This window comes from Symphalangus syndactylus, chromosome 8 (genome assembly GCF_028878055.3).
Source record: "Symphalangus syndactylus isolate Jambi chromosome 8, NHGRI_mSymSyn1-v2.1_pri, whole genome shotgun sequence".
Classification (NCBI taxonomy): Eukaryota; Metazoa; Chordata; class Mammalia; order Primates; family Hylobatidae; genus Symphalangus; species Symphalangus syndactylus.
The window spans coordinates 16,920,162-16,943,678 of NC_072430.2; the positions used below are offsets into that span (position 1 = coordinate 16,920,162).

Sequence of the window (23,517 nt, forward strand, 5' to 3'; positions counted from 1 at the left end):
GCCCATGGATTGTGCTTCTGAGGGGGTGGTCTGGGCTTGAGCCTGGCCCCAGGGAATGGAGCGCCGGGCCGCCCCGATGGATGGAGCTTGAGACCTGAGTACCGCTTCCTCCAGGCCAGGCCCAGATCCTGCCGTGCACTCCTGGCTCCTTGTGGGACGGTGGCTGCTGCTGGGCAGTGCTCCCCAAGGGCCTGCCGCTGTGGTGTGCGCACACACTGAAGTGTGGACAGCAGAAAGCTCACTTTGATCATCTGTGTGGCCCCAAATCCCTCCTAGCAGCCCAGGGATCCCACTGCTCCCTTGCCTGGCTGAGCCACGCAGAGGCTGGCTCCCCATCCCCCTGAGCCCACACCACCTGCCTCGCCCCCACCCCTTGGGCCTGCTCACCTCCTGCTCTCCGTATGCCCTCCCTCGGCAGGGTGCATCCCTGAGCCCAGAGAGGGTCTGTCCCCCACACCAGCTCGGAGGAGGGGCTGGAGGAGCTCTGCCAAGATCTGGCACCCAAGCCCGGGGGCTGGCTGGGCAGGTGACTGTCCTGGTGAGCCACAGCTCAGAGGGATGCAGGCCGGGCAGCGTCCTGCGAGTCTGTGTGATGTGGGACATGTGTCGGTCCTTTCTACAGAAGGGCTGAGGGTGCAGCTGGGACCTAGGAGGTTGTCTTCTCCTGGAGGTCAGGGCTGGGTTGGGGTGGGGTGGGTCCTGATGTCCCAGAGGTGGGCAGGCAGCAGGAGGGGTGCCTGAGCGAGGCCCTCCCCGCCAGAGAGGGATGGAGTGTGCCCACTGCAAGCCAGCAGTGGATGCAGCTCCCACCACCACCTTGGGGAAGGCGGCCTCAGCCTCCAGGACTTGACTTAGGAATGGGGACTGAGGCTACAGTCAGGGCTTGAAGGCCTCTCCATGAATGGGGTGCCAGGGGCTGTCCCTGCTGACCTGGGAGATGCAGGTCTCCCTCTATACCTGGGAGTGGCCCCGCACAGTGCTGGCCTCCCATGTCCCTGAGTGGGCAGCCTGCTGAGTGGCACAGGGAAGAGGCCTGAGCCCAGGGCTTGTTCTGCAAAGGAAGCGCTGCTGGCCCTGGCACCAGGACTTTGAGCCGGCCGGCCCCTCCCTGTGCACACAGGCCCGCCCACAGGCTGAGGGGAACCCAGAGCACCCGCTCCTCCTGCTGTGCCTGAGGGGGCGCCTCGTCCAGCACTTTTCTGCAGACAGCGCAAAGGGGCATGTCCAGGCCTCACCCACAAACCGAAGGCCGGGCCCAGGGTTGGAGGGTGGCTCCGAAGACAGTCCTTAGAGCTCTCCTGGGGAGACTACAGGACTCCTGGCCTGGGGGGCGCCAGGGAAGCAGGAGAGAGAAGCTCTGAGCTGTGGTCTGCAGGCCCTGGGTTAAAAGTGCCACCAGACCTAGGCAAAGCCACTCAGAGAGCAGAGCCTCCTACGGGGCAGAGCAGTCATATTCCTGTTGCTAGGGCTGCCGGGAAGCCCAAGGATGTGCAGTGTGCTAGGAGCCGGCCCTTGAGATCAGCCACTGGGTCCCAGCAGGCCAGTGCCGGCTCCCTCGGGGGCTGCTAGGCACACCGCTCTGTGGCTGCGGGAGGTCATGTGGGAGAACTGGGGGCATGAATGGTCACAGGATCTCAAGGCCTGCCTGTTGGTGGCCCTGGTTCCTTGAAGCTGAGGGTCAGAGCCTCTGTCTCTGGCTGCTGCCTCAGGACAGGGGCTTGGGACAGCCCGTTGCAGGCCAGGTGGTCCTCCCAGGAGACTTTGTGGGGCCAAGGAGAAGGCACAGCTGCCTTGCATTTGCCTGGTGCCTGCTGAGACCCAAGTCCATCCCTCCCATGAACAGGACGCTCGCGGGGCCCTGCCCGTCAGAATGCACACAGAGTCCTGTGAGGTTCGGGGGTGTGGGCCGCACTTAAGGACCATCTTCCTGGGGATCCCTTAGGGAGTTCCCCACAGGCAGGACCTGAGGCCCAGCCCCAGGACACCACCTCACCCTCCCGGGGCCTGGGAACGTTCTGAGCCCAGCTTCCTGTTGAAGACCGCCATCTTGCTCCTACGGCTCCTGGTCACCGTGGTCCCGGGCCCTTCTCTGAAAAGGGGCATCCCCAGCCCGGAGCGTGATGGACCAATGCGAAGGCCTGAGCCCGAGGGTGCAGACAGTAAACCGTTTATTACTGTGTGGACACAGACACTGTGGTGCATGACAGACAGTTTCAACACCATGAGCGCTGGGGACGGAGCTGTGCCTGGACAGCTCTGCGGTGCGTGGTGGCGCCACGCTGGGCCGGCTGTCACTGCCAGCTGAGGTGCTAACAGCGTCACCTGGGAGAAAACCTGGAAACCGTCTAATGAAGCAGGTGACTTAGGGGTGTCTCTCTAGAAACCCAAAGAAATGTACCTTAAATAAGCAAATATAAAACACAGAAAAGACGAGCAGACCTGGTGTTCTGTGTCAGGTAGAATCTAAAAAAACCCGGGAGTTGCACTTGGTTTCCTCACTGTCACGTGTGATCACAGGTCAGGACATTTCACAGCAGCGCGCCCAGGCTCCTGTGCGTGCTCTGGTGCACTGGAGTCTGGGGCTGGCTGGGCTCCTGGCTGTCCTCTGTCGCCGGATGGGCTCGACGAATCAGTGCAGCAAGGCCGGCCCCTTACGTGGTGCTGATCCCACTCAGCTCCTGCCTGATGGCTGCGGGACAGGTCGTGGCTCAGGTGCAGCCATGACCAGTACAGCCCGGCTCCTCATCAGGGTCCCACACCCCTGGCGTGGAACTGCCTGATATCTGCCCCTGCTCCATCTCCTGGGAGCCCCACCCAGGCTTTGGCGTAGACCTCTGGGGTGATGACCAAAGGCTTTGGGTCTCATCGCCATTCCTTCTGCGGCGGCCCCTGCTGCCACTGCCCTACTAGGGGAAGACCTGGCGTGGGGACAGAGGCCGGTGCCCTGCCTGTGGCCTCACTGCTGCTGAGGAGTGCTGGGCACTGGAACCCTAGTGTGAGGAGCTGCTCTGTGTGGGGATGCAGGGTCTTTGTAGGCTCTGGACAGGTGGGTGTCCAGGTGCCGGGGGTGCAGGAGCCCTTCCCCCAACATAGTGGAGGCCGAGGCTCTGCCCTCCCAGCTCCTGCAGGGGTCAGCAGGAAATCTTGGCCCTGGACCCCAGGGACTGCCCTGGCTCTGCCCACTCCTCAGGAGAGGCAGGGGCCTCTCTTGTCTTCTTGCCTCCCCGCCGGCTTCCTCACCACCCCAAGCTAGTGCTCTAACCCCCGGCCTCCCAAATTTGGGCCTTTCCCTCCTTCTTCTGGTATCTGTCCCCTCCTGAACTCCCCCTCCTCTATGTCAACTCAGGCCTCTCCCTGGATGGACCTTGTTGGGCCAAGAGCCAACAGCCAGGAGAAGGTGCTGGGGGCTGCTTCTCAGAGCCCCTGGCATGGCCCATGCCTCCCCCCGGGCTCTCAGCCAGGGTGGGTTCCACCTGGGGCTGCACCCACAGCAGGTGGAGAGGCTGTGGTGGGCCCTGGGTTTCTGACCCAGCTATGCCTGGGGCCGGACGGCACCCAGCAGTAAGGTGGTGTGACCAGTTGGCTGGGTGCCTGCCTATCGCCCAGGCTGCCTCATTCCCCTCATTTGTTAACTCCTTATCTCCCCAGCCCAGGCCTTTGGGGGAACTGGACAAACAGGAACTGAGTGCTCTCTGCTCAAACAAGGGTGGGCCGGCTGGGGGAGGAGGCCTGGGTCTTTGGGCTCCCACCTGCCTCTTCCCTCTGCCATCAGCCTCCAACCCTGTGTGCTTATGGGACCCTTTTGTGCAGGTCACTGCGATGCCCTGGGGGCCAGACCCAGCTACACACCCAGGTGTCAGCCTTTATCACCCTGGTTGGGGAGGCAGGTGGGGAGCTGGCACTGGCTGCGCTGCACAGCTCTGTCCCTAGACTGAGCCTGCCCTGCCCAGACTCCCCCTTTTCCTCTGGCTGCAGATCTGAGCCAGAGCGCTCAAAGGCTCTGGTGGGAACCGGAAGGACGGATGTGATGCATTGAGACCCACCCTGCTCTGGAGCCAGAGGCTGCTCCCCGCCTGTTCCCCAGCCCAGGGCCAGGCAGGCTGTGAACGAGCTCAGGCCTGGAAGGTGCTTCTGTAGTCCTTGGTCTCCCTGTACCCCCAGGAAGGCAGAGTGGTCCCCTCAGAACCCCAACACCAGTGACTGGAGGTGGCAGTATCAAGAAGGCAATATAAACTGCCAGGGGGTGAAATGACAGAAGCTCAGGTGGCTCCTCCAGACCTGGCTCTGGAACGATGTCGGGGTCTCCCCTCCATGCACTTCCCACGTGGGTCTTCCAGGAAGGTGCCGGGGATGTGGAAGGTCAGATTCGGGTGTCATGCTAGCCAGGGAGCTACAAATTCTTAGGCAAGCCACTTAGCTTTCCTGAGCCTGTTTCCTCCACTAGAGACTGTAAGAAGAATGAAATCTCCCACAGGGCCCAGTGCAGTATGGGCTCCAGCTCAAAACTGGAGGCCCCCAGCCTGGGCGACAGGGACCCTTGTCCTGCGGCCCCACCTGGGTGCCGTCCACCGCGGCGGGGCCCCACTCACCGTCGATGATCTCCTCTTTCACCTTGTGGAGCTCTCTCACCACCTCCTCTAGGATCTCCTGTGGGGAGAGGAGTGTCCAGGTGAAGGGACAGGCAGTGCAGACGGAAAAGCCGGCCTGGGCTGGACCATGTCCAAAGGGCTCGGGGCCTCCTGGGCCTCTCCAGAGTTGCATCTGTCACCCTTGTCTCCTCGTGGCCCCCCTCCCACACTGAGGGGGGATGGTGTGGGAGGCCTGGGAAATCCTGCTGCCACCTCCCTCAGGTAGACGCCACTGAAACTAAGGGCTGTCTTGGGGCAGAAAGCCCCAGAGGCAGGCCTGAGGGAGGTGCCCAGAAAGGTTGAGGGACATCCTAGTTCTGGTGATGGCAGGGGCTGGGGACGAAGGACGTGCTTGGGCACCCCCTTTCTGCCCAAGGGGGTCCGGCTGCTCCCTGACTGGCCTTTTGGCAGCCAATGTGGGCCCCCAGGGCCTGCCTGGCCATGCTGGTCAGAGACGGTCCCCCGCCTGCTGGCTGCCCTGAGCCTCTGAGGGAAGGGCACAGGGCACACTCACCTGCTTCATCCGGTCCAAGTCGAAGGCATCCAGGGCCATGTCATTCACGCTCCCAGCAGGCTTCATCCTGGGAGAGAAAGGGCGGGAGCGGTAAGTGGGAGCAGGGCCTGTGGGTGCCCTGGCTGGAGACGGGTGTGGGGGAAAGCTGGCTGTGCAGAGGCCCCGCTCAGGCTGGGCCCACCTGCTCCCCTCGCTCCATAGAGGCTGTTTGCTTCAGACTCCGGCCACCTCAGACTGCTTGAGAAGGACTTAATGCCCAGTCTCTACCTCGAGAGGTCTCCATGGATACCGTGACCATATTTCCCAACCCGAGAGCCACAGCTGGCTGGGGTCAACAAACTGCTTTCTGATCAGAGAGCTCTTATGCAGAGGTGGCAACCCAAGTGACAACATCGCACCCACCCGTTGCCTCCCTGGAAAGAAACACAGTATTGACAGCCTGCTCCTCAGGGTGGCAGCTCATGCTCCAGGTTGAGCTGGGGCTCGGGGAAGCAGCAGCGGCGGCAGGAGGTACAATGTGAAGTTGCAGGGTTCACACCGGCCTGGAAGCACGCTCCCGACACACACAGCGCCCCCGGTGTTGGAGCCGGCTCGGGCACAGCCCCCCCCAAGAAACATCCTCCCATGTGGTGTCATTTTTTTTTTTTTTTTTTTGAGACAGTTTCGCTCTTGTTCCCCAGATTGAAGTGCAATGGCGCAATCTTGGCTCACTGCAACCTCCGCCTCCCAGGTTCAAGCGATTCTCCTACCTCAGCCTCCCAAGTAGCTGGGATTACAGGCATGTGCCACCATGGCCAGCTAACTTTTGTATTTTTAGTAGAGATGGGGTTTCACCATGTTGGCCAAGCTGGTCTTGAACTCCTGACCTCACATGATCCACCCACCTGGGCCTCCTCAAAGTGCTGGGATTATGGGCGTGAGCCACTGCACCTGGCTGGTTTTGCTCTTTCGAGGTAGTTCTCATGGACTACTTCTTTGAAAAGTTTCTGAACTAAGGTAACTGATTTGAATTTTATTTTTATTTATTTGAGACAGGGTCTCACTCTGTCACCCAGGCTGGAGTATAGAGGCATATCATGCCTCACTGCAGCCTCAACCTCCTAGGCTCAAGGGAGCCTCTTGAGTAGCTGGGACTACAGACATGTGCCCCCCTTTTTTTTTTTTTAAACTTTTTGTAGAGATGGGGTCCCACTGTGTTGCCCAGACTGGTCTCCAAGTCCTGGGCTCAAGTGATCCTCCCGCCTCGGCCTCCCAAAGTGCTGAGATGACAGGCATGAGTGCCATGCTGGCCTGACTTGAATGTTAATGTGTCACACATGCATGTTCCCTGGAAGATCTTGGCAAAATGCTTGTCTATCTGGTCTTTTAAACGTGACTTGGTGCTGAAAGACACACTGTGGGGACCCAAGTTCCCTCCCACATGGACGGGATGGAGGCTGGAGCCCATGGTTTCAGGGAAACGTATGTGGCCTGTGCCCTTGGGTGTGACCATGGGCACACACATTTATCTGGCAGGGCCAGCCTTGGCTGCTGAGGGGTCACGGGCACAGACGAGGACCATCTGGTGACACTGAGGACCAGTGTTGCCCACAGCCAGGGAGAATGAGGATGAAGAATGAGTGTTCCCACACCCCTCCAGATGAGCTCAAGAAAGAGGCCAAGCCTAGCCCTAAACAGGTCCGTAAGTAATTCTGGGTCCTGATAGGCAAACGCATCCAGCCAGAGGCCCCTGGGTCCTTCAGGCCTCTCCTGTGGGTTCCAGACCCTGTTCCAGCAACAACTGCTGGGACACCTGGGCCAACGGCTCCACCTCGCTGGGCCCTGGCCCTCTCCATGTCAGCCCTGACAGCCACCCAGTGATAAACACGGCAGGCTTCCCGAGCCATGTGACGCGCCAAAGGGGTGGTGGCACACGCTCCCCTTGGAGCCATCTGGAACTTAGAGAACAGATTTGCCTCAGAGCTGAAGAGAGACCCTATTCCAAGCATGAACGGCCTTGACAATGTTCCTGGCCAGTGAGCGACCCTTGGCCACTCACAACATGGCAGCCGCCTTCGCTCCACCAGCAGGACATGGCGGGGTCCGCTGGGAGTGCCGCAGGCTCCCCATGCTGCTGTGTCTGCTCTAGGGCCCTCGCTTTGCCCACTCTGGTTGCCTTCCCCTTCCCAGCCCCCATCATGGCGCCCTGTGCCTCAAGCTCCCTGCCTGGGCCCTGCACATGAACACAATGCAAACTTCCAACTCCGTGCTCCCTCACACCCTCTTCCTCACCCTTCCTGTTCCCCTGCCCCATGGCCTGCTGTCTGCTTCGAGGTGGAGGTGCGGGGGAGCTTGGCGGGTGGCTGCAGGCGCAGGGCCCTGGCACTTACCCTTCCTTCAGCTTGGAAGGCTGTCCCCATCATCTCCGCAGAGCAGACTCCTCCTCGTCCGGGTCAACGAAAATGCCAGCTCCCAACAGAGGCTTGCCCCACCCCACTCCCCAAAGCACCCTGTCCCTTCCACCATGTGGCCCCACGCCCTGTCCAGAGCACCCCTCAGGACCATAGTGGCCTTGTTAACATGGTGCTCTTTGCAGGCAGGGACTGTCCCCAGCACACGGCCTGGCTGACCACAAGCCTTCGACAAACCCCAGCTGACTGCTAAGACTTCCTCATCTGTCCACCTGCTCTGCTCTGCTCGCCACCTGTTCAGCTCTGCGAGGCCGTTACAATGCCTCCTGCTCTGTGATAAGGGTGGTTTCCCTTCAATTTGTGGTGGCGATGGAGACATTCTTGATGCAGGTTCTAAAGTCAGGCCACATGGCTGCTTCTGCCTTTTGGGGTAACCTCAGTTCCAAATATTCTATCATGTTGTCATGCCAGCTTTTGGTGTGGGAAATATGGTCAGCATGTCTGTGGGGAAACTGGCACTGTGTGCTGGACGCAGAGGAAGGACTTTGGGCTGGAGGAAAGGGGTAGGGCTCAGCGCCAGTGCTAGGACTAGTTGAACTGTAGGGTGCAGCCCTGGCTAGTGACCACAACCCATGTCCAGCTGTTGTTCACACAGCTGTCCCCACCACCACCCTGTGCAGCAGGGGTTAACAGACCTCACTTTGTGGGGGGAAAACAGAGGCTTGGAGAGGTCCCCTAACTTGCCCACTGTCACACGTAGTGAGTCCAGAGCTGGGACTCCATGTTGGCCCCCCTGCACTACCTCTGTGGACAGGTCACTGCCCTCCTTGGCCTTGGTCTCTCCCTCAGAGGGAGGAGGAGGAGGAGCTGACTGACAGGACCCTGAGGTCCTGGGTCTGAAAGAACAGACCACCTTCGCAGAGCAAGCTGTTAAATGCCAGGAAGTGAGACAGGGTGCAAGGGTGTTAAGTCATGGGACGGGGAACAGAGGAGCCCCAAACCCTGGGGAACATGTGAGCAGGAGGGTTGTTCGGTACCTAGAGTGAGGCTGCGACTGAAGGGGGCTCTTAGCTTCAGGGCTCTTTGCCACGGACGGGGTTCTACGGCAATGGAATGAAACAGACATGTGAATCGGCGCCAGCGCCCGCCTCTGCCCCACCAGCCTCGCTGCTCAGGCCTTCCTGGGGCAGCTCACCTGGACAGAATTGAGGACACAGGCTTCTCCACCGAGTTGCTCCGCTCCCAGGGCTTCCGGCCAGCCTCTGTCAATTCATTTCATGGATGAAGAAACTCACAGCTGAGGGGACTCAGTAGCCACCCCAATCCCCTAAACACCCCAACAGGAAGCCCTCACCCGTGCCAAGGGTGCAGAGCCCCGTGGCAGGAAGGTCTGATTTAAGCCAAAACCTGGCTCCTTGTTCGCAATCCCCCATGGCCTAGGTCAGGTTGACCCTGACCTGTGACCTGGTTCTGAGCCCTTCACTGTGCCAGGTCTCTCTGGAGCGTGAGCCTGCTGGTAAGGGACCCAGTGACTACAGCCACAGGGCGAGCAAGCAGGACCTCCCCGGACATCCCAGCACAGCCTTGCTCCCACGTGTGGTGTGGCGGCCAGGCCCCTCGGCCCGGCACCTGCTACTGAGGGGCTCCTCAGTCTGCCCCCCATGCTGCGCCTGGCTCTGTCCCATTCTGGCTGGCTTGTCTTTTCTTTTTTAAGGTAAGTGGTATTGGATTATATTTTGTTCTACTCCAAAAGATTTGTTGCATTAACTTGAATGCGTCGACTCTGCAGGATAAGCAGAGGCAGAAGACAAAACCTCTAGGGGTAGTGGGGCAGCTGCCTGGCCCCGAGCTGAGCCTTGGCACCCTGCAGACCAACTGTGGGATTGAGGCAGTTTTCCTCAAAGCCGCCTTCTGGGACAGGCGCTGGGCCTGCAGGCACTAGACCTGGGGCTACAGACATGTCCCAGGTGTGTGGCCTTGAGCAAACCACTTTCCACACAGATGGGAACCATGCAGCCCACTCACTGGGCTGCAGGAAGAAGCAAACAGGGCAGGGGTATTGATCACGTTCATCAGCCAGGAACCTATGCATCCTGGCAAATCGACATGCCAGGCAAAGTCTTAGGAGGAGAGGACATGGCATGCAGTCTCACAGGGAGGCAACACCCAACCCGAGCATGCCCCAGGGACACACACGAACAGCTGGCAAGAGCCCCCTCTGCCCAGCTAGGGCAGCCTGACGCCCCTGCCTCTCCTCGCTGTGCTCACGAGCACAGGCCTGGCACAGAGCAGGTGCTGCAAAGATGTTTGTCGAATGAACAACCAACCCTGGGGTCTTCCTCCCACTGCGAAGTCTCATCATACTCTCCTAACTACCTCCCAACTGCCACAGCTTAGAGAGAAACCTGAGCCAGGGAAGGGGCTGCGTTTTGGGTGGAGCAAGATCTGCCATCTCTGTAATGTTGGTCATCAGCTGGCGTTTCACCGGGAGACATGAGTCCTGACACTGATATCTCTTAAGAGCTGGCCCTGGCCTGCCTCAGGAGCCCTGGACGCAAACTCCCACTCTGGATATGTGCCGTCAGGCAAGTGCCTTCCCTCGTGCGGGACTCAGGGTCCTGGAGGGAAGGTGACGCACAGGTCACCCGGGAGACCCATCACGGTGGCTCTGCTCTAGCACTTCCTGTGCTCCTGCATGGGCTCCTGGGGAGGCTCTGGGGGACCCATAAGAACTGGGCTTCCCTGTGGCCTGGCCCTCTGCTCAGGCATACTAAAGAGGCTGGATCAGATGGTCCTCTCCGAAGGGCCCCCCCCACCACTCTGAGACCTCATGCCTCACTGGGTCAGTGGGGGGCGCCCTCTCACCTGAGGAGTTAGGTGGCTGGCTGGCTGCTCGGGTCCCTGGAGAGGGGGAGGTACTAGGATCTTCCTAAAACGGAGAAGAAGGGAGTCTGGTTAGGAAGGCCACCTGGGGCCAGGGCAGGACATCACTGGACACTTCATAAAACCTCAGTTTTCCACATGTTCCCAATGAACACATATGACTTTTATAATTAGCAAAACATTAAATATTTAAAAGTGAAAACCCAAAATCTCAGTGGGGAGAGAATCAAGCCAGTGGACAAAGCTGGGGAAGGGGAAGGCTGCAGGGAGCTACAGGCTCTCGGCAGGGTGATACAGAACTTCCTTCTGGCCCTCAACACCCGCAAGCCCTGAGCCCCCCGTGGGCCGGATGCCTCCCGTATGTCATCTCACTGACTTCTCATGAGCACCCCGTGGACTGGCCTGCTCCCCCTGTGCAACACACACCTGCCCGTGTAATAGGTCTGTGGCAATGCTTGAATAGTGGACGTGTTCATCCAGCAGTGGGAACACTCATCATGCATGGCATGTGCGTCAGGATGATTTTTCAGTATCAGGAACATGCCACTGATTAAGTAGTAAGAGTAATCCTTCCACTTGATGAAGCAGAAGGCACAGCATTTGAGCTGTTGACAGGCGGCCACCCAACCTGACGTGTCATTCTGATCCAAAGCAAAGAACCTCCCCCTTGTCACTGTGGGCAGAGGTCTTTGCTTTGTCTCCTCTGCTCAGTACGTCCCCACACGAGAAGAGGCCTGGCACCTATCAGGAACACCCTGCGTATCTGTGTGGTGAATGAGTAAGTCCTGGGAGGCTCTGGTCAATAGGCAAAAGCAGGTGCCAGCCTGCAGGTGCTGGGATGAGGTCCTTAGGCCTTCTCATTTTAAAGACAGCTGAATAACAGGTTATGTCAATCAACACACACGTGTGGGGGCCATGATGAAAGCTATACAGGGTGACATTAGAGTCACTAAAAAATTATCATCTTTTCTTGTATGTTATTTTTTTAAAACCCTCTCTGCTTAAAAGGGAAGTTATGCTTCAACTCTAGGCTGGGAAAGAGGTGGCCGCAGCACTCCCAGGCCCTGGGCACAGAGGCTCGCACCCCACCTCTGGCAGTCGCACAGTCTGTGAGGCGGCTGTGCCTGGCATGCCTGGGTGCAGGTTTTCAGGTGGTGGAACTGGTCCTCAGAGCAGTAACTCCATTGGCCCAGGGCCAGCTCTGCCATGGCAGAGTGCCTGCCCAAGTCACCGGACTCCACATTTGGGGCTCTTTTTGTCTTTCAAATAAGCCTTCTTTCTTCTCTGTTAATGATAAACTTAGTGCATGTTCACTGCAGAGAATTGGGGAAATATCAGGAAGCATAAACAAGAAAATGAGCGCCGGCCATCAGCCTCTCCCCCTCCCACTGCACTTGTTTGGTGTGTGGATCTTCCGAAGGCCCTGCTCTCTTTAGAGGTTAGTCTTGGGTATGAGAAAGGACCATGGCAAACAAGAACCAGTTGTAGCCAGGGGCCTGTGAAAAACAAGACAGAAAGGATGGGGGTCCGAGGAGGAGAGTGCTATCCTTGGGGTTGAAGGCTTCAAGAATGTTCCTCTTCCAGAAGCCCCTGGGCTTTGAAATCCATTCTTCTTAGAGCTCGAGGAGCGAGAGTTTTAGTTTTCAGGGGCTGGGACTGCAACATACTGGCACCTGACTAAGAAAGGCCAGCGGTGTCTTCAGAGCCCCAGGGCTGTGGCTGGAGGGAGGCCACAGTATTTTGATGTCTGTGATTATCCTGTGACCTGCAATTTCAGAAATTCATGGCAAGTCAGTTGGCTAAACTCCACAGCATGTGCAAGGTATGGGAATGGTGGACGTGTGAGAAGCCCAGGCCTGGCCCTCCAAGGGCCTAAGATCTGGCAGGAAACAGAGAGCCTCCACGAGCAGTCGTGCCTGTGCTGAGGGCCTCGGGAGAAGACTGGGGCTGGGACCAAGTAGTGAGGAGCTTTGTGAGGCCTGGGGGTCAGGAGGCTGTTTTTTTTTTTGTTGTTGTTGTTGTATTTTGTTTTGTTTTTGAGATGGAGTCTCGCTCTTGTTGCCGAGGCTGGAGTGCAATGGTGCGATCTCTGCTCACTGCAACCTCCACCTCCCAGGTTCAAACAATTCTCCTGCCTCAGCCTCCCGAGTAGCTGGGATTACAGACATGCGCCACCATGCCCCGCTAATTTTGTATTTTTAGTAGAGATGGCATTTCACTATGTTGGCCAGGCTGGTCTCAAACTCCTGACCTCAGGTGATCCGTCTGCCTTGGCCTCCCAAAGTGCTGAGATTGCAGGTGTGAAGTGTTGAGCCGGCTGGGAAGCTGTTTTTTAAGCAGTAAGGCTGATGCAGAGAAGTACAGGCTGAGTGGGAGCTGGCTGGTGGGGCAAAGGGACCCATATGTGCCCAGGACAGGGCTGAGAGGCGCGGATCAGCTGGGAGGGCTATAGCCTCAGGGTAACACCAGCATGACCCTGACTGATGGGAAGACAGGGCAGGAAGCCTGCTCTGGTCCCTGGCAGTTTTATTTCCTCTCTCATTCTGCACTGAGGTGGAACCTTCAAGGCATTTGTAGTTAAGGCTAAACTTAGCCCTGTCAGTAGGAGTCTTTTTATAGGAAAAGCTTAACATAGAGGAAAAGAGAATTAGTCGCCCTAAGTGGAGGCAGATGTTGGGAGCACTGGCAGCCAGGCTGGCTCTGGGCTGCCTGCTAAGGACAAGAGCCAGGGGTCTAGGGCTCCTTTGCCACAGCTCACCTGAAGCTCCTGCTGGAAGAGGGGTCTTTAGAAACAGAAATAATTTGAAAATAAAAACCTTTCTGGGCTTCTGGCAGACGTGCCCCACTGCAGTGTACTCTTGGAGTCCCAGTCCCAATGAGACCCTGGCTGGTCTGTGCTCCCTGGGGCTCCTGGGAAGGCAGTGCCAGGGCCTCAGGCTTCTACCCTGTCGGGCTGCAGCTCCAAGGGTGGAGCAGTGTCTGGTCGGGGGCACTCAGTAAGGGCAGGCCTGCTGCTGGGGCCAGGGTGGCGCAGGGACAAGCGCTGCAGAGACCCCCCGCCCCTCCTGTGAATCACCTGATGAAGTGCCCATCCCACGCATGTCTCAAAGGCCTCGCCTGAGACCAGAGAGCCTCCCTGGCGATGCGCTCATCTCAGTGGGGAGCCTGAGGGTGGGGCGGGCTGCATGCTCACCGTTTGGCTTTCATCTTCCTTCTTCTCAGCTGGCTTGTCTGACTGGGAGGCTGCTTTTCTCCTAGGCACAGAGAAGGGGAAGATCAAGATCAGCTCCTCACGTTCTCACACTGTCCCAGAATTCTTCTGCCTCCTCCCTGCCAGACCCACCCCGGTCCTCAGATAAACCTGTGTGGGAAAACGATGGCGTGAAGGAGGCGGCTTGTCCAGGCCCCGTCTGGTGAGAAGCCAGGCCCAGGCAAATGTCCAGGCCCTCTGTGTGGTCATGGCCTGGGACACGAAACTGGTCTAGGCAGAGAGGGCGAGATGCCTCTATGTCTGTTTAGCTCTACTGAAAGCAGCTGTAGCATCCGAGGGGTGGAGGGGAGGCAGGCATGCTCTGTTCCCAGGATACTGAAGGCCTGGCCACACGGGACAGAGAGGCACCTCTCTGGGGTGCAGTCTGTCCCACAGGTCGGGACACTGGACACTTTCTTGTGTCACCCTAAGGCCCTCGTGTCTTCGAACTCAGTTAACCCAGCCATGCCCTCCCCAATCTAGAATGCCACTCAGAGCCTGGAAATGCTCAGAAGAGGAGCCCTGGAATAGGTCCACGTGATGCCCTTGAGTCGGTTCGTGCACCTCCCCAGTATGAATCCCCGCTTCATGTGCTCTAAAACCTCACCCATATTTTTTGGCCTCAGTGGTATCTGCTGACCTCCCAGGTCTGCACAGGCAGACCCTCAGTGTTCCCCAGAGATAGGCTTCTGTGGCTTTTCAACTTGAGATGAGCTGCCCATCAAGCATGGAGCTGGTCTGAGGTGTGATGAGGGGCCGTGGCCAGGCTGTCACCTGTCTGTGATGGGCCCACCTGGCAACCTCCTCAGCTATAGCAGGGGCCCCCTTCTTTAGCTCTCATCTCAGGACAGGTCTGCCCACCTCGTCCCTCAGCCCAGAAACCAGGGAATCATCCCTGACACCAGCTTCTTATAACTGTCAGCCTGGTCAGTTCTCTCTCTAAATCTGGGTACCCACCTGTCTTTTTTGTCTTCACTTTCAACACCTTCCTGCATGCCCCCATCATCTCTTCCTGGACTGTCAGAGTCTCCTAACTGGCCTAGCCACAATCACTTTCACCTCACCAGCTACCCCCCAGCAGCCAGTGTCCCATCTCCTAGAAACAGAACGCTGACCAAGCCAGCCGCTCACGTGGAGTGTAGGCAGGATGAGTGTCTGTGAAAGTGCTGCTAAACAGGAGCTTTCTGTCAACGTTCATTTCCTTCCCGCCCTCCACTGCTGGGAGACTCAACTGCATGCCCTCAGAGACAACCTACATGAAAAGAAACCTGGCGAGGGCATTTTCATCATCAGCTCCACCCAGTAGCCATCACTAAGGTGGATTTCAAAGAGCACCTGATTGATCCCTGCTGAGCTATGCAAAGCATGTTTGTTCTTGGGAGGGCCTTGACTCTCCCACCAGCATCTGGCATCTCACTGGCTCCTGACAATGCTGGCCTTTTCCTGTTCTCAGACAGAAAGGTGCTTCCCCTCAGCTTGGTCTAGGACTTAGGGAAAGCATTCATATTTTCTTTTCCAAAACTATTTCTATTTCTCTGTGGCCCATCCTCGCCTCTGAGTGCTCAGAGGTGGAACCCGATGCCCTGCACCAGGAGGCTCCCTCTTCCAGCCTGACTTCGTCCATTTCCTCCACACCTAGCTCTCTAGGCACAGGGGGTGTCAGCCTTCCCAGCCTTACCTTAACTCTGCCCACTGTCCCTCTTACAGCACACGACGTCCTCATTCTTCTGCCAGCCCTCCCGGCTCTCTCACCCACAGAGCCATTCGCCTTTGTGTGACCACTATAAGGCCCACACACCTGGACTGACTCTCACAGGAAATTGCTCAGAAGCCTGCCTCCTGTCTTGGCGATTTACAAACGCCCAGGCCCAGTGGAGGCCCCGGAGAGGCCCATGCTGCGGATCCACCTTGCTGCTCCCTGACACACGCGGAGTCTCCCCTCCCTGCCATCTGTGATGCAAGCAAAGAGCCCCTTGGCAGGAAACCCAGGCTGTGCCCCTGCCATGAAGCGCCACACCAGGTGCCTGCAGCTGTGGGCCTCTGTCATCTCGTGTCATCCTCATGGAGCCACAGGAAAGTAATGAGAGGAATTAGGACTGCAGTGTGAAGACCCTGGGCATACACAGAGTTCTCACTTGGGTCAGCCAATTGGAAGGCAGCTGGGAGGGCCAGGAGAAGGCGACAAAGTGGCAGGGGGTGGAGGTGGGGTTACCAAGGGAACAGGGCTCCTGCTGCAGCTTCCTCTATTCTGGCAGGTGAGGCCTACTCCTGTGCCCTCTGGTGCCTAGGTGAGCCACGATATTGGTAGTCCAAGGTGAGCACATTCCTGATGCCAAGTCATATTTACAAATAAAATCCAGGCTTTGCATCCCTTTTGAGAAAGACCTGGACGATCTCCCCACCTGCTCGGGTTTCATTTGGGGAACAGTGGAGAGCCACAATGGCAGGCTGCAGCCACACCTGCTGCAGCAAGCAGACACACATGGCCAGGTCTCAGGCCCTAGAGCCCGGCTGGGATGTAGATGGAACTGCTCTCTCTCCATCACTCAGGGCAATGCCCTCTGGGCTGCTACCCTTCATAACTCCTTCTCCTGAGTCCTCCATAAAGAACTCTGGAGGATGGGGCGCCTTCACCACACATTCACCAGAGTGTCCTCTGCAATGACCACTGCGGCCATATCTTATTTCTGTCAGGATCTTAAGAGCAAGGACTGTTCTTTTTCCTGCATTTATCTCGGAAATTGTCTCCAAATTTATCTCTGCTCAGGACAGGGCTGGTACATGGTAGATGCTTCAGGAAATACTTGCTGAGCTAAAATGAAGGATTTGGAGTTTAGAGGACTCCTGTGGGCTTGCTGCTTCAGACTAACCCCTTGGGAAGGGAAAACTTCAGTAACAGTTTCCCCTGCTTGGCCAAACCCAGGGAACAAAGATTCTGGGGTCAAGCAAGGATTCTCTGTGCAGCGCTGGGGGCGGTGCAGGAGATTCCCGCTAGGCACACCAAGGCTCGGGAGGTGTAGAGACCCACCTCTTGGCCAGCAGTTTGTTCATTTCCTCCATGAGGCCTCCTCCACCACCCCCGCTGCTTGCCCGGTTGGCATCGGACTTTGAGGTCCCACTGGGACTGGAGCCTCCAGATGCATCTTCTGGCTGAGGAAAAAGGAGGCCACGTTTTAGATTCTGCTGCTGATGGCAGAACAGGGAGCGGCAACTACGTGAGGGGATGCAGGGGACCGTGTGCATGTGAATCCTATGGCAGCAGCACTGCAAGGGGCCTCAGGGGCCATCTAGTCCATTATTCTCCAACCCCACAGGGGAGAAAACCAGAATCGAGAGAGGGACAAGGACCAGCCCAGGTCACACAGGTCACAGACACTCCCCAGGCCTGCAGGCTCATGGTCAGTGTCTTTGCCAAGACCAGCCACACACACGGGGGGGAGGGAGGGAGGGGAGAAGAGACTATTCTGTGGGAAGGAAACACAATGTAAGCCAAAGGTCTGTATTAGAGCTATTCTCACAAGCACAGTTCCAGAACATATGAGCAAGGGTTAGGGAAGAAACAGCCGGGTGGACCTAGTTGCCAGGATACAGCTTCATACAGTGGAAAGGGCAATGGACACAGATTCAGGAGACCCAGCCTTGAGTCCAAAATCTGCAGTTTGTAAACGGTGTGACTTGAGCAAATTACTCGAGCTCTTTTTGCTTCAATTTCCTCATCTCTAAAGGGGGACATATTTCGTGCCCCACGTATGAAGGTCAACGTGCGGCTCAATGGCTAACCTCATAATTTCAAAGTGCTGTCCCATGTGATTTCTTGTTTGAGAACAAGTGGCCAGAGGCCAGCTAGCTTTGGGCAGGGAAGCAGTTTGCTCAGTGTCTTGCAGATGGGGGAAGTAACACAAGCACTCTGCAGATGGCATAAGGGTCCCCTCGGTCCCATTCCCGCCACGCGCACAGGAGCTCTTACCCGTTGGACTCTTCTCAGCTTGGCCCCAGCTATGGCAGCGGCCAGTCCTGACATGGAGCTCTCGTCGTGGCTGGACCCCTGGGCTCCTCCAGCTGGCAGTGGGGGTGGGGGAGGTGGGGTAGCCCCCGTGGGTGGAGGTGGGACTGGGGGTGGGGGTGGTGGTGGAGGCCCACTACATGAGATGGGGGCGCTGGCTGCAGAGGAGGGATGCCCTGGTGGGAGGATGGGCCCTGAAACGCAACAGTGAGGCTCAGCCAGCTCCAGCACCCAGCTGGGGGCCAAGCCTGCTGCTCTCAGCTCAGGTTCCCCAGAGGAAGGACAGAGGGCAGGCTGCTCCTCAGAGGGATGAGGAACAGCTCCAGGCCTGCTTCATCCAGGAAGCCTCCGCGGGATGAACTTGGCTCTGGCACAATTATTCCCTATTCTGGTGTCCTCAGTACTCCGGGGCCTGGCTGGACCCACAGTGTCCTCTATTTGCTTAACATTCCTTGAGCCCAGGCAATTTCTTCTTGCTCCAATCTTGTTTTTCCACGGGGAGAGGAGGCTGTCTGGTTGGTTTGTGCCTCTTCTCTGATCCTTCTAAGCACCTAGCACCCCCTAGGCAGAAGTTGGTCACCAAGATCCAACTGTGACTGACACTTGGTCTTTGGGGGCCGTGGCAGGTACTGTGGGTCCCAGAGCTGACTGGGGGCGTGGGTCAGGGCGCAATGCTGAGTGCTGGGCTCCAGCATCATCCATCCAGCCCCCTCCGCCAGTGCTGCCTGAGCCTGTTTTGTGCCAGGCACTGTGCTAGGTGCTGGGTATGGTGCTGAGGAAAACCAGCCACAAGCTATCTGCTCAGGGTGCTCACAGCCTGTGAGGAACAGTCAACGAATCGCACAGGTGAATGCAGATGGAGGACTGTGGCAAGCTGACAAGTGTTACCAAGGGCAGGCACATGGCGCCATACTGGCATACAAAGAGGGGCTCCAGCCTGGCCAGAAGTTCATGGAAGACTTCCTCACAGAAGTGACTGTGGAGCTGGGACATGACCGGAGAGCAGGGGTTCAGTTAGGTGAAGAGGGGGAGGCAAGTGTGAGGAAGGAGGAAAAGGATGGGAAGTGCTTGCGAGGCACTAGAGGGAGAGAGGGCGGGCACAGGCTGTTCCAAGAGTGATAGGGAAGGGATGACATGATGACAGCGTCAGACTTGCATCAGAAATGCAGACTGGCCGGGGAGCAGGAGGTCTGCAGCAGCTAGGTGGGGGTGATGGGGTCAGCCAGCATCTCACGAGCAGGGCGCTCCTGTAACCAGTGTGGGCTCGGGTTTCTCATCAGTAAACAGGGTAATAGTCACCTGCTCACTTCATAGGGTGTTTGAGAAAATTAAACAAGACAAAGGACATGAAAGCTCTTGGTAAATTACCCAGTCCTTTGCCTATCAGTGAACATGACAATTTCTGGAAAACCCTTGTCCTTCTCCTTTAACATGCTAAGTTCCACCGAACGTCCAAGACGGATGCGTGGCAGCACCTCCTGTGGGAAGTCTTCCTGACCCAGGGTGGGCCTTCAGCACCTGCACGTCACTTGCCACAGTGTGCACTACGTGACACGACAAGGGTGGGTTCACTGTCTCCTTGACTGGAGACTGGGCTTCCTGAGGGCAGGAAATGCATCTGCAGTCATAGTTGTATCCCTAGCCCTCAGCACAATGCCTGAGACACGGGAGGTGCTCGCTGAATGTCCACTCCGGAGAAGGTTGGCGGGCAGTGGCCAGACCCAGCTGAGCAGACTCCCCAAGCCTCTGCTCTGCTCTCTTGCTATCCTCACCATCTGAAGTGGTGGTCGCACTTTGAGACCTAGGCTCCCCATAGCGACTCACAGAGTGCCCCGTGTGTCCCTGGGCCTCATCTACGTGGAGGGCTGCCACCCAGCAGCAGCATGGGAGTCGGCCCTAGGGGAGGAGGGCTCTCACCTGTGGCCGAGGTTCTTCTTTCTAGAGATTCCTGACGCTGCTGCTGGTGCTGCTCCATCACTTGTCTGAAAAGCAACCACAGCAGGGCAGTCTGACTTCTCCACACTGGAGACCACCACACTCTGTGCCTGTGCTGCGCCCGCTGGCCCCGGCTTCAGAATCAGGTTTCACCAGCGCTCCACAAGCGCCACTGTGTGCCACAGCTGCCTCCACTTAACAGAGGAGGGGGATGTGACTGGGTCCGGCTCCCGAAAGTGGGAGCACCGGCTGTCTCCTGAGTCTCAGGCACACTGAATACAGAGCTCCCCGTGTAAGGCCAATGTGATTCCACTCCCTAGAGTGACCAAGCTCTTCCCTGGGCTAGATGGGCACACCTAGCTTTTGGGTGCCTGTGGCCTCAACAGACCCAGCCTCAGGAATGGCCGTTCTTAGTGGACCTGGCCAAGCTTCCTGGGACAGTTCTCAGGTGTGTTTTGGTTGCCAGCAGAAAGGGACACAGAGGCCACACTCCTCATTTTCCTTATCACTGAGCGGCCACAGGCCCGCTTTCGTCTAGAGGGCCATTTGGTGCGCCATGGCACACTGCTATGTGCACCGCAGCGGGAACTCACAGCCCAGTGCCTTATGGCAGGGTGGCCTCAGGGTGCTCTTAAAAGCAAGCTGAGTGAGGACACTGAGCCCCAGATACATCTCCAGAATCCAGGGATCGAGTTCTGGAGTGGGAGGCACCTTAAGAAATCATCCAGGCCACAGACAGCACCAAGAGCTCAGCACGTGTGGTGCAAACTGAACATGTGCTATGGAAACACAGGGTTAAGGATTGTTCTGAAGGCAGCTCTGGGCTTGGTGGGAGGGAGTGCCAGAAACATCTATTTCATAGAGTTCTTGTAGGGTGTATGCCTTAACTAAAACATTATGGAATGGCCGGGCGTGATGGCTCACACCTGTAATCACAGCACTCTGAGAGGGCGAGGCAGGCGGATCACGAGGTCAGGAGTTTAAGACCAGCCTGACCAACATGACCCGTCTCTACTAAAAATACAAAAATAAGCTGGGTGTGGTGGCGCGTGCCTGTAATCCTCAGGGGGCTGAGGCAGGAGAATCTCTTGAACCCAGGAGGTGGAGGTTGTAGTGAGCCAAGATTGCGCCACTGCACTCCAGCCTGGGTGACAGAGCCAGATTCCATCTCAAAAAAAAAAAAAAAAAAAAAAAAAAATTACGGAAAAGCCCCTTTTAGCGTTAAGGTCTGAAAAGCTCCCAGCAGCATCTACATTAGTGTCTCTGCTCAAACCGCTGAAACCTCCCCAGCAGGAGCCACACACCTAGAAAACCATGGTAAAATGAAGATGTGTGAAAAATACTCGTCAGGTCTGAACCTATGGTACTGTTTGGATGCTTGGAGTCTCTACGTCACTGAGTAAGTCTTGCCCCTGCCCGCCTTCAGTAAAGTGGTGTGGGACAAGCGAGTCTCCCCGCCGTGTGTGTGTGTGTGTGTGTGTGTGTGTGTTCCTGCCTTGGGGCAGGTGTGTGTGTGTCTTTGTGTGTGACCCTGTCTTGGGGCAGGTGTGTGTATGTGTGTTTGTGTGTGTGTGTCTGTGGGTCCCACCTTGGGCAGGTGTGTGTCTGTGTGTGGTCCTGCCTTGGGGCAAGTGTGTGTGTGTTTGTGTGTGTGGTCTCATCTTGGGGCAGGTGTGTGTGTCTGTGTGTGGTCCCGCCTTGGAGCAAGTGTATGTGTGTGTCTGAGTGCGGTTTCATCTTGGGGCAGGTGTGTGTGTGCGTGTGTGCGTGCGCGCGCATGTGTGTGGTCTCGTCTTGGAGCAGGTATGAGTGTGTGTCTGTATGTGGTCTCGTCTGGGGGCAGGTGTGTGTGTGGTCCTGCCTTGGGACAAGTGTATGTGTTTGTGTGTGTGTCCCCTGATGTTCACACCCCGACCGCCAGGCGGTACGCCCATTCCCGGACGGCCAGTGACCCCACACAGCTTGGATTGGGCCCTAGGGTACAGAGTTCAGCCCTGCGGGGGATGAAGCAGTTTTGAGAGAAATGAAGTACCCATTTAGCCATCCACTCCTGTGCGCTTACACCTGGCGTCTGGGGGCTCACTCCTTCACGCCCTTTTGTGGGTGGGGCCAGCCTTGGGTCCTGGCAGGGAGCTGCAGCTGGAGTGAGACTTGACTGCCGGTCTAGGTTCTGCCTGACTCTCTGGTTACTCTGGGCAAGTCACTTCCATTCTCTGGGCTTCAGATGGCTCATGGGGACAATGTAAGAAAAGCCCTGAGGGTGAGTGGGTGAGACAGGCGGGGAGCAAAGCCAACACCATCTTCAAACCGGGAAACTGAGGCTTGGAGCAGGAACTTGCCCAAGGTTGCAAGGCATTCATTTCTCAGTCTTAGGAAAAGGCCAGAGGGGAAGAGGTCTTGGGAGAAGTCCCTATGCCATTTGGTGAGAGCGGTAGATGGGGGCAGAAGCTGGCTTTCCTGACTCCTAGTGCAGGGCTGGACATGAGTGTAGCCACAGAGAGCTGCAGCTTGACTCCCTATCTGACAAAGCTGAGTGAGGAAGGCCCGGGCCAGGCCCTACCTCCCTCGACACAGAAGAGGCAGAGGACCCATCGCTGAGAGGGCAGACCTGGGTTCAAGTCCTGATTCTGCCATTTCAGGGCAATGTGACCTTGGGAGACTGCTCCATGGGGACCCACCATGAGTCTAATTTCAGGACAACAGCCTTGGCCCTTCCTCTTCCCCCCCGTGCTAACACTTTAGAAGCTCCATGGGGTAAGGGGGTTCATTCCTATGGTCCCTAGCCCCATCCCATGGAAGTGACTGCCCCATCCCAGGCTGAATCCCTCATGCCTGGACTGTCTCCTGCTACATTGGGGAAGGGGAAGTGAGGCGACAAGGGAGCAGCACTTGGGCCCTGCTGGGTCACCCTGAGAGCCATCCTGCTGGAGGTCAGCAGCACTCTCTGTAGAATGCCAGATTCCCACAGTCATTCCTGGTCTTGGTGTCTGGGACCAGCAGCTGCGCATCGGCCCCCTCTTTCTTCCTGGTCTGGCCTGCACCCTGCACGCTCCCGCAGTGTATGCCTCTAGGAGTCCTGGCCCTGGCTGCTGGTGCATCCTCACCCACTGAAGGCACCCCTGGCCACCCAGCCTGATTGGGAGATGACTAGCCTGGCCCCTGAGGGTGCTGGGTTACCTTCTCTGGATGTCCATCTCATCAGGAGAGGGGCCATTCTGCACCTGACGCTGGCTGGATGGGCCTGTGGGCAGAGAAGCACAGAAACAGAGTGGTTAGAGGAAGAAAGGCCCCAACAAACCCACCTGGAATGCTATCTCTGCCCACCTCCTGGCTGCAAGAGAGACATCCTTAAGGATCTTTTTAAATGTTGGCCTCACTCACACCTGTGCACCACTCACTCCATCTCCTTTCTCAATCACCCTCTCTCTCTCTCTCTCTCTCTCTCTCATGGCTCTTCATTCTGAACCAATAAATGAGACCCAAACTTTCACATGGTTAAAAATTATCCCTTTCAGTTACTGACCCTGCTCACCTTCTCTCTCAAACTATCTTCTCGCTGCTTCTACCTTCCTGCTGGCCACCATCCCCTCAACCCTTTAACACTGAATCTGGCCTCTTTACATCCCACCAGGATGTTCTAATTAAAATCACCAGGGAACTGGGAATTGCCAAACCTACCAAATCCACTTGATTCCACTTTCTGAGCAAAGGACTGACACTGACAGCTGGCGGATGTCTCGGTCAGAGTTAAAACCTGGGTGTGTCTGAGCTGAGTCCCATGCGTCTAGACCTGGGGTGACCCCTGCTGTCTGCAAAGGGTGTCTGGAGCTGTGGGTGGGAAGGAGCCAGGCCTTGCCCTTGCTCCCCTTGTTCTGGACTGGTGCGGAACTTTCTGGCCACACCCTGCCCTGGAC

The 23,517-nt window shown here is 57.2% G+C and overlaps 1 protein-coding gene across 12 annotated transcripts in view; it reads right to left on the bottom strand.

Annotated features, from left to right (window-relative positions):
- Positions 1 to 2,151: 2,151 nt before the first annotated feature.
- The window catches only part of EVL (Enah/Vasp-like), a 171,939-nt gene continuing 150,573 nt past the window's right edge, over positions 2,152 to 23,517 (bottom strand). For 5 of the 12 annotated variants that reach the window (XM_055288191.1, XM_063643922.1, XM_055288189.2 and 2 more), the window contains exons 4-14: positions 22,781 to 22,844; positions 19,586 to 19,650; positions 17,633 to 17,862; positions 16,694 to 16,815; positions 13,609 to 13,669; positions 10,398 to 10,461; positions 8,728 to 8,794; positions 8,570 to 8,632; positions 5,143 to 5,209; positions 4,590 to 4,647; positions 2,152 to 2,689 (exon numbers count right to left, since the gene is read on the bottom strand). In XM_055288191.1, coding sequence (XP_055144166.1) covers positions 2,652 to 2,689; positions 4,590 to 4,647; positions 5,143 to 5,209; positions 8,570 to 8,632; positions 8,728 to 8,794; positions 10,398 to 10,461; positions 13,609 to 13,669; positions 16,694 to 16,815; positions 17,633 to 17,862; positions 19,586 to 19,650; positions 22,781 to 22,844 — 899 coding nt within the window. In that variant the 3' untranslated portion in view covers positions 2,152 to 2,651. Of the gene's footprint in view, positions 4,648 to 5,142; positions 5,210 to 8,569; positions 8,633 to 8,727; positions 8,795 to 10,397; positions 10,462 to 13,608; positions 13,670 to 16,693; positions 16,816 to 17,632; positions 17,863 to 19,585; positions 19,651 to 22,780; positions 22,845 to 23,517 lie in introns of all 12 variants that reach the window. The other 7 variants (XM_063643916.1, XM_063643917.1, XM_063643915.1 and 4 more) reach the window with 3 other exon arrangements.